This window comes from Chlorella variabilis (genome assembly GCF_000147415.1).
Source record: "Chlorella variabilis unplaced genomic scaffold CHLNCscaffold_30, whole genome shotgun sequence".
Classification (NCBI taxonomy): Eukaryota; Viridiplantae; Chlorophyta; class Trebouxiophyceae; order Chlorellales; family Chlorellaceae; genus Chlorella; species Chlorella variabilis.
In genome coordinates, this window is record NW_005435058.1 from 224248 (window position 1) to 233734 (window position 9487).

General features: G+C 71.3%; 3 protein-coding genes across 3 annotated transcripts in view; all 3 read left to right on the forward strand.

The window, feature by feature from the left end:
* Nucleotides 1-2364: 2364 nt before the first annotated feature.
* CHLNCDRAFT_141006 (hypothetical protein) lies at nt 2365-6641 on the forward strand (the record flags this gene model as incomplete). Its single annotated transcript, XM_005843428.1, has 8 exons — nt 2365-2373; nt 2544-2686; nt 2788-3236; nt 3633-4060; nt 4267-4562; nt 4843-5170; nt 5385-5567; nt 5961-6641. The coding sequence occupies 8 exons, from the start codon at nt 2365-2367 to the stop codon at nt 6639-6641; spliced, it is 2517 nt and encodes an 838-aa protein (XP_005843490.1).
* A 209-nt stretch (nt 6642-6850) lies between these two features.
* Nucleotides 6851-7994, forward strand: CHLNCDRAFT_141007 (expressed protein; the record flags this gene model as incomplete). The annotated part of the gene is made up of 4 exons (XM_005843429.1): nt 6851-6990; nt 7320-7428; nt 7574-7729; nt 7947-7994. 4 exons carry the CDS (start codon nt 6851-6853, stop codon nt 7992-7994), a joined length of 453 nt encoding a protein of 150 aa, XP_005843491.1.
* Nucleotides 7995-9196: 1202 nt separating this feature from the next.
* Nucleotides 9197-9487, forward strand: part of CHLNCDRAFT_141008 (hypothetical protein) — a gene marked incomplete at both ends in the record, with an annotated part of 2145 nt that continues 1854 nt past the window's right edge. The window contains one exon of the mRNA XM_005843430.1: nt 9197-9412. Coding sequence (XP_005843492.1) covers nt 9197-9412 — 216 coding nt within the window. The remainder of the gene's footprint in view (nt 9413-9487) is intronic.

Consider the following 9487-nt stretch of genomic DNA (forward strand, 5'->3'; position numbering starts at 1 on the left):
CGTGGTGTCGGCCTTCCTGGCGGAGGAGGCCGGCTGCCCCGTGGGCAGCCCGGCGCACGCTCGCCACCTGCCGCGCCTGCTGCGCCTTGGCATGGGCTCCATGATGCGCATCCGCGACTACGGCCAGCAGGATCTGGAGGCGCAGGTGTTGCCTGTGCTGCGCCACGAGGCGGCGGCCGCGGCGGCGGAGCTGCTGGCGCAGCAGGCGGTGGCGCAGCAGGCGGCGGCGCAGCAGGCTCAGCAGGCGGCAGTCGCCGAGGCGGCGGCGCAGCAGGCACAGCAGGCTCAGCAGGCGGCAGTCGCACAGGCGGCGGCGCAGCGGGCGGTGGCTGCCGAGGCTGATGCTGGCGGTGGCGCAGGGTTGGCTGCGGTGGCAGCTCGGGCGGCGGCTGCCCCGGCGCGGCGCGTCAAAGGCCGCCGCGTCTTCGTCTGGCCAGCCGGCTACCGCGTCTACCCCGACCCATCTCTGTGCTAGATTGGAAGGCAGGCAGGGTTGTGGGGCATGTGGGGCAGACGGCTGCTGCTGCCTGCCACCACAGCGCGCCCTTGCACGGCAGGCGGCAGCAGGGGCAGGCATCAACTTCTCTGTAACCTTAGTGCGTCACTGGGCCCCCTGCAACTTTCTGATAGTCGTTTGCATGGTGACCCCTCTTCCCCTGTTCCCGAGCACATCGCACATCTGGTAGGCAGGCCATGATAAAACACTGCCGCCTGCCGCCTCCTCCCTGTCACCCGCCACTAGCAGTCCCGGCTGGAAGGCCGTTCCCGTGCATCATCGTCCTGCCCCTCCGCCGCCGCCATCAAACCGCCCGTTGCCGCCTTCACTGTGCCAACCGTTGTGCAAAAGTCGATGCCCTGCTGCACCATGCCCTGCTGCACCATGCCGTGATGCGGCACTCGCCGTGGGCGCTGCGCACGCGCTCTGCTTGCTGCCGCCCCCGTTGCCAGCGCCTGCCCAAGCGAGGGGGCGTCGGTGGGGATGATGCCAAACAGCATCACCTCGCCTCCCAGGGTCAGCACCGTCTCGTCGCCCACCGCCAGGTCTGGCGCAGGCGAGGCGCGCCAGGCGTGGCGCAGGCGAGGCGCCATGCATGTTGGTGGTGGCGCATGCGCAGCGGTGCTGCGGATGGCGGAGAGCGAGCGGTCCCTTGGGTCCGCGCCGCCTGCGGTGTGTGGTGATGGGGATTCGATCCAGGGCGGGGTGGCTCGGGGCAGGGTGGCTGTGTGGTGTAGGCCCACAAGCCAACACAGCAACACTTGGGCAGCAACAAGGCAGCAGCAGGGCAGCAAGGCGGCAAGCGGGAAGGCATGGGCAACGGCTGCCGAGCTGCGGCCGTAGTTTCCTGCCAAAAGCCCACGGCCACAGCCACGGGACTCGGCGGCACGGCACCCGCCTCCACCAGGTGCTCCCTGCGGCGGCGGCGGCACGGCGTTTGGGTCCACGACTTGCTGCCGCTGCCGCTGCCGCAGGGGTGCTGCCTGCGGCGGCGGCGGTAGCGCACGTGGCAACCCCCCGCGTTTCCTTGCCTCCCATCCACCGGACCCCGTCCTGCGCTTCACTTAGTTTAGGGAGGGGCTGCTCACTGCTCATTGCTCATTGCTCATCGCACACTGCTCAACGCTCATTGCCCTATATCCCACCCAGCCGCAGGACTCCACTGCCGCCCGCGCCCCGCCCCATCTGGCCGCTTGCGCGCCCCATCCCCCCTCGATGGGGCCCGCCCACACCGGGGCCTCCCCCCTCCCGCCCACTGCTTTCTCAACGGCCCCGAGCCGGGGCTGCCCTCATTGCATACATAGTGCGCCTTTCCCTGCTTTTCTAGTGACCTAGCGCTCCGCACTGCCGTTTGGCCAGCCCATGCTCCCGTACCGTTGCGTTTCTCCCCCATGCGCCATGCCACTTTGCCAGTCATACACGTTTCGATGCGTGCCCTGTCAGCTGCTTGCGTTGCATGTCGCCTTGCTCCACCCCTGTTTTATTGCTTTCTCTGCTTTCGCCCGGTTCCCGTCCCGTTTCGGCGGGGAGTCTATGTTGCAAGCTAGTTCTTGCTTTACCAGACTTTAAGCCCACACAAGCAACAAGCAACATGGGCTGCGTCGGGGCAGCAGCAACAACATGGCGGCAGCACCCGCAACAGCAGGGCCGGGGCAACTCGCCTATGTCAGCAGCGCTCTTGAGGGCCTTGCCGCGGGGGTAGACCTCGGCACCGTTTTCCAGCTGTAGGCGGCGGCAGGGCGGGCCATGGGAGGCGGCGCCGCCTGGGCTTATTCGTAATTCTTATAAGAATCTCTAAATCTATAAATAAAGCATTTGTCATTCAAACACCTTTGCGATATGTAAGACCATCCTGTACTCTGTACAGCATGGTGGCGGTAGCACATCCCCACCACCCCTGCTGTGCATGCATGTCATCCTTGCGCTGCCGTCCCGCCAGCTGGCACCAGGCTGGCGGATCCCGAAACGGATGAGCTGGGTGCCCTCCACGGCGCAAACCCTGGAAGGCCGATCAGCATGGAGACCGGCGTTGTCGCACCACCTCGAGGGCCTGTGCGCGGCTTTCGCCACCCCAGCTGCCGACCACGCTGCGGCGGCGGACGTGCAGCTGCGGGCGCTCGCGTTCTATGACGCCTGCATCCAGGTCCGCGCCACGGGCGGCTCCCTGTCCGGCGCCGGCGAGCTTGCCGGGTGCGCGGGGCGCCTGCGCCCCCGCCCCCGCCGCGCAGCAGCACGCCAGCGCTGAGCCGCCTAATGACAGTGGCGGCTGCGCTCCCCTCGTTGCGCTGCAGCAAGTTGGTTGAGCTGTCGGAGGCCCTTGCCCAGCTCAACGCTGCGCTGATGGGCCTGGGCGGTGGCATGGGGCCCGAGCACGAGACCCAGCTGGGTGCTGCCTGCTACGCCGTCCACGGCTGCGCCATGCTGGGCCGCGCGCTGGCGCTGCCCCGCCACGTCGCCTACAGCGTGGCCCAGGGCGGGCTGCGCCTGGTGCTGGGCGCGGGGCGGGCGGCGCTGCTGGCGGGGCTGGCCGCCGCCGCGCGCGGCCCGGCGCCGGCGGCGCGCGCTGGCGAGCTGGCAGACGGCCTGCGCGCCGCGGCGGGGATCCAGCTGGCCGCGCTGCACGGCATGGCCTGCGGGCTGCAGCCTCCCGAGGAGACGCCGACGTTTGCAGCGGGGGTGGCGCCGCCGCGCGGCCTCCTGGCCTGGCTCCTCGCCGTCACCGACGCGCTGCTGCTGCCAGGTGGGTGCTGCCTGGTGGGTGCTGCCTGGTGGGTGCTGCCTGGTGGGTGCTGCCAGGTGGGTGCTGCAGGTGGGTGCTGCAGGTGGGTGCTGGGTGCTGGCCGCAGAATCTCGCAGTCGGTGAGGTGGGTGCTGGTGCTGGGTGCTGGGTGCTGGGCGCAGCATCACACACAGATGTGCATTCCGTAGGTTGGGTGGGTGCGGCGGTGCGTGGCGAGCGCTTTGGAAGCGCATGCATGCCCTCCGCCCAGAGCTTGCCGCCGTCCCCGCAAGGCCGGCGCCGGGCGGGCGGGCACAACAGGCGGTGCAAATGTAAGAAAAGGGGCGCGCCTGCCAGCACCCACAAGCCGCCCGTGCCCGCATCAGGCGCCCCCTGCCTCAAGCTCGTCCCCTGCAGGCGCCCCGCCCCCAGAGGGCACTGCCCTCAAGTGGGCCATGAGCTACCTTCCGCTGCTGGAGCTGGTGATGCTGCCGCCCCTGCACCACCCCGGGGCCACCCCCGCCCTCAGCCCGGCCTTCCGCCTGGCCGCCTGCCGACTGGCGCTCACCCGCCTGCTGCCCGCCCTGGCGGCGGCGGCCGCCGCGGCGCTGGATGCGGCGGACGGCGGCGGCGGCGGGCGCGGCGTGCGGCTGCCGCCGGGCACCTCCCCCGAGCTGGGCAGCCCGCCCTTCTTGCTGGAGCGGGTGTCCGGGCTGTGTGCCATGCTGCAAGAGCGGGACACCCTCATGCCCGCTCTGGTGGCGGTGGGGTGCCACGCCGATGGGCCAGCCGCGGGGTGCGGAGGCGCGGCGGCGCTGGCGGCGCTGGCGGAGGCGGAGGCGGCGGTGCGGCCGCCGCCGGGCTCGCGCCCAGGCTGGCTGCCCCATCTGTCCGCATTGTGTGTGCATGCATACCTGTGCAGTAGTCGGTACTGGGATATGCCCTGTACCGTACCTGCCCTGTACCTGCCCTACCGTGTTCTCCTCCCGTAATCCCACCTTCTTGCTCACACTTCCCCCGCCGGCCGGCCGGCACGCCGCCCGGGGCGCAGGTGTGGTGCTGCGGCTGCGAGGCGGCCGGCGACTTTGCCAAGCTGGCAGAGGTGACGGAGCGGCGCTGGCAGCAGACCGCGCAGGCGCCTGCGCTGGCCGCCGCGCACGCCCGCACCTGCCGCCTGGTGCACTGGCTGCTGGTGTGGACCCACGGCGACGCGCTGGTGGCGCGGCTGCTGCCAGACGGCGGCTGGTGCCGACTGGCGGCGGCCATGCAGGGGCTGGCCGCGGCGGCGGGGTGGGCCGCGTGCGACGCGGCGGACGGCGAGGCGAGCGTTTGGGAGGAGCGGGAGAGGTGGGTGGGTGCCGCCATGAGGCACCGTCCCTTCCCTGGCTTTTTCTTCGCCCTTCCCTGGCTCCGCCTGCGCCCCTGTTGTGCTGGCATGAGCTGCCCTCCTGGCTGGTGCGGTCGCCGCGGATGCGGCGCGGCCGTGCCTGCCGCAGGCAGCGCGCGCCCGCCCTGCGGCTGCCGGGCCGCCGGCCGCATCCCGGCCGGGCCGCCCGCGCCCGCCACCCCCCCGCCTCACCCCGCGCGCACCGAACCACCCCCCGCCTCGCCCGCCCCGCCGCCGCAGCACCCTCGCCCAGCGCTCCATCTTCGCGGCGCACCTGGGGGCGAGCGGGGCCCTGCTGCACGCGCTGGGCGACCGCGCCCAGCAGCGGGGCACCCTCGTGGGGGAGAGGTCTGGAGGGGGCGTCGTGCGGGGGCTCGGCGCGGGGCTTGGCGCCGTGATCGGCCTGCTGCGCGGCGCCGGCTCCGCGATGAGGGCCGCAGAGGCGCCGCGGAGCGCGGCGGGGTACATGGCGGCGCTGCTGGTGGTGGTGCCTCACGACTGCTGGCACGGCGCAGACGACGCGCTGCTGCGGAAGCTGCTGGCGGCGGTGGCGGCGGAGCGGCCGCCGGTGAGTTTGTGCACGCCCCCTGCGCGGCGGCGGTGCGCGCCGCATGCGAGGCAGCCCTGCTGCTGCGCTGTGCTGTGCTGTGCTTTGCTGTGCTGTGCATGCCGCGCTGCGGCTGGTGAATGCTGTTCTACTGCTGAGCTGGGCGGGGTGTCGTGCCGCTGCCGACCCGCGTGCCTGCTGACCGGGTCCGCGCCGCCGCCGCGCCACGCCGCAGGGCCGGCGCTGGCCTGACGCGGCCGCCGCGCAGCGGCGGGGGCACATGCTGACCACCCTGGCCAGCCTGGCGGACGCACAGCCGCGCCTGGCGGTCTCCCTGGTGCAGGCGGGGGTGCTGGAGCTGGCTCTAGACAGCGCCCTGCTCGCCGCCGCCTGCCCCTTTGACGCCCAGTACGACCTGGTGCGGCGCGGCTGCGGTTGATGCTTCTTGCGACAAGCCGCCGCCGCCTGCGTGTGCTGGCTGCCGGCCTGCGTGCGTGCCGCCGCCGGCCTGCCTGCTGGCGCGGCCCTGCCTGGCTCTGCGCTCGCGAGGGCGTGGAGGGAAGCGGCTGGCCTGTGCGGCCTGGCGGCTGGAGCCCGCACGCCGGGCCGGGCCGTCAGCGCCTGGCACGGCTGCCGGGCCGCCGCTGCGCGCGCCGCGCCGTCCCGCCGCGCGCCGCCGCCGCTAGCGGGGCCGATACTCCCAAAGGTGTTGCTGGCGTCTTGGTCAAGGAGGAGGGTCCCTCTATGACCTCCCGCCTCACCTTTCTTCCCCACCCATGCATGCATGCATGCCTGCTGTCGGTTTGTGCAGTCGGCCTCCTGCCTGGAAGCCTACGCCTGCGTGGTGCAGGCGCTGCAGCGGGCGGCGGGCGAGGTGTGCGACGCCCTCGAGGCCGGCGGCGGCGGCGGGCCTGGCCCCGGCTCCAGCTCATCGGCGGCGGCGGCGGCGGCGGCGGCGGCGGCCGACTTGGCGGCGCGGCTGCGGGCGGCACAGGCCGGCTTCGACGCGCTGAAGCAGGAGGCGCCGCGCCCCGCCGGGCAGCCCAGCTTTGCTGCCACTGGCGGGACCACGACAGAAGAGATGGCGGGGCTCAGCCGCCGCCTGCTGCCGGCCGCCGCTGAGCTGGCGGCGCTGACGCGGCAGGGCTGGCAGGCCTCGCCCCTGGCGGCGGCCGCCCGCGGCTGCGCCTACCTGGCGTGCGCCAGCCTGGGCGGCGAGGGCGGCGCCGAGGCGGGGCAGGGCGGCGGCAGCCGGCGCTGCTCCGGGTGCCGCGTGGCCTGGTACTGCGGCACTGAGTGTTCCCATGCCGACTGGAGGGCTGGGCACAAGCGGGTGTGCAAGGCGCTGGCGGCGGAGAGGGTGGCGGAGAGGGCGGCGGAGAGGGAGAGGGCGGCCGTGAGGGCACAGAGGGCGGCCGGCGGCAGCGAGCGGCGCACTGCGGCGGAGGGCAGAAGGGAAAGGGTGCGCACCCCACCTGATGGGGCTTCTTGATTTGGTATATACCCTGCAACTATTTCCACAGCTGCACAATTCAAGCTCCCACACTATGAAGCTCTTGGCTGCTGAATTGCGCCTGCGCCTGCGGCCATGCGCTGCTGAGCGGGGCACGCCCGCATGCTGCGCTCTCCAATAAAGCACGGTGGCGGCCGGCGCATGCATTCCCCCCGTTTGTGGTCCCCCCAGCGCCAGCCTTTACCTCCATGTTGGCCCGCGGAGCCTCCTCACTCGTGCAAGCCTCACCCCTCATAGCGGCCGCGGCCCCCAGCCTGCTGCGCGTCCTCAGAACGCTGCACCAGCAGCCCTTCACCACCATGTTTGGGAGCCAGGAGGCGGCCACGAGGTGAGCCGATCCACGAAGCCCTACTCCCGCTCGACACCTGAGCCGCGCCTTGCAGCGCCCGGCGCCCCACTGGCAGGCTTCCGGGTTATAATTGGGGCAGCATGCATGCGGGTGGGGCAGCGAGACGGGCTGGCGAGAGCGCCGCACGTGCTGCTGGGCGGCGGCTGCCTTGCACAGGCCTTCCCGCGCAATTGGGGCCCAGCATCACCGCTCCAACAGCTCACATGCGGCTGCATACCACCCCGAGCGCCGTCACAGTGCTGCCTCTGCCCCGCCGCCGCCAACACGCCGCCCATGCTGCGGCCCACCACGTGCCTGCGCCTGCGCAGCAGCGGCCCCACCACCTCGGCCCAGGACCTCAAGGAGCACGCAGCCACGCTGCAGGACCGGCTGTGCGACCTGCACGCCCGCTACTCCGAGACCGCCGCGCAGCCGCAGGTGGGTGTTGCCGCCGCCTGGCACAGCACATCTTGGCCGCTGTTTTCTTATATGTGTTTCAGCCTGGCGCCATGCTCCACCCCAACACACACTGTGGCACCACACCACCACCTAGACGAAGCCATACGGTGCACCCGCCTCGCAGGCGGTCGAGCTGCGCGCGGACTGGCACCACACGTGGCAGCAGCAGGTGCGCCAGGTCAGCGCCACCCAGAGCCAGCTGCGGCGCAAGGGCGTCACGCTGGGCGCGGCAGCCACGCTGAGCCAGGTGGGCCTGCGGCTGGGGCTGGGGCTGGGGCTGGTTGGCGGTGTGCGCTGCAGCGGGTGGCAAGCAGAGGCGCAGCCACTGCCTGGGGGAGGAGGCAGCGCACCCGGCGTGGCAAGGCCGGGCCTGCGCGTGCCCATCTCGCGCCGACCCGCCTGCGCTCGCGCGCTGGCCTTTGGGAGGCAGGGCACCGACCCAGTCCGTCACCCTTCCTCCCCTCCCCCTGCTCCTGCTCCTGCCCGATTGGCAGCAGGTGAAGGCGGCAACCGACGACCTGGAGACCAGCCTGTCTGCGGTGTGAGGCGGGGCCGATTCAGGAACCCTGCCGAGAGCGCCTGGGCCCCAGCAGCCGTGCCCGACGCAAGGCAGCTCGAGAGAGGGCTGAGCCTCCAAGTGTATCCTGGCTCGTAAGCTGCCTGCGACCTGAGGCGGCCACCCAGCCAGGCTGGCCACCCACAGGCATGCACCCCTTCGTGAACATCGTTATTGGCAGCTTTTTATTTTTATCAGCTGGGCTTGCGCCGTGCCGGCCCCACACCGCTGGCCTGAACCCTGCCCGCCCGATTTCCCCCAGAACCTCAATGATCGGATGCTCGTGCTGCCCTTTTCCCTCTGGCTCCCTCCCCGCCGCTCCCGCCTCCTCCCTGCTTTCCACTCGCCGTCCCGTTGCAGCACTAGCACTTACACCACTTGTTGTCCCCCCCCCCTTTTCATTAGTCGATCTCATGTGCATGCCTCACGCAGCCATGCGTCGTTTTTTGCCTTCTCCCTCCACACTCTCTGACCGCGCCCGCCTTCCTGCGCCGCCGCGCCTCGCTTGAATGAATCCGGGCCGGTGCTGCCGTTCATCGACAGCGGGCCGCTTGTACCCTGCGCTGCAGCCGGCTGTTCCTCGTATTTCCACATTTACCGATGTACCGCACTGCTGCATGCGGCGTTGCCACACTGATCCCATGCGAAACAGCATCCTGCCCATGATGGGCACCCATGCAACCAAGCTGCCGCCGCGCGCCAGTGCTCAGCAGCAGGGTCGCAGCCAGGCGCCTGCTGGGCAGGTGCAGCCCGGTTAGGGTGCTGGCGGTGCAGCTCCCCATCTGCTGGCTGGGTGGCGGCGGCGGCAGCGGCTGAGGCAGCACTGCAGCTCGACGACGCTGGGCACGCGGCGGGGCACGTGCATCTTGTGGTAATTTGCGTGGCAGCACAGCAAAGTGGCTCCATGCACACGGTGCTCCATAGGGCCAGGCCGCACCACCGCTCATGCAGGCATGTGCCCGCCACCCGCTCGATTCACCTTTTTTTTGCACTCAGCTCGCATCACAACATAACATCAGCCTTGTGCCAATGCGTTGAACATACCACTGCATCACCCCCTTGAATGCCCTCGGGTGCGGCTGAGTGGTGGGATGGCCAGGCGGATCGGCCATGCAGGAGACGACATCTGGCTGCGCCCATCGTTCGGCAGCGCCATTTCACCAATAGCCACCCTCCGCAGGCCCCTCAGCCATGCCCGCAACGCGCTGCCTGGAGCGGCGCGAGCTCCCGCTGCCGGCGGATGTGGCCGAGTGGTGCCCGCACCCCGCTGCGCTGCGGGTGCTCGCCGCGGGCACCTACCAGCTGGACGAGGCCAGCGGGCAGCGGCGCGGCGGCCTGCACGTGTTCCGCCTCGCCGGCGGCGCCCTGCAGCCGCTGCCGCCGGCCGGCGCTCTCGACTTGCCCGGCGTGTTTGACCTGCGTTGGCACCCTGCCTCAGCCATGCCCCAGCTGGCGGCCGCCCTGGCCGACTGCTCGCTGCGC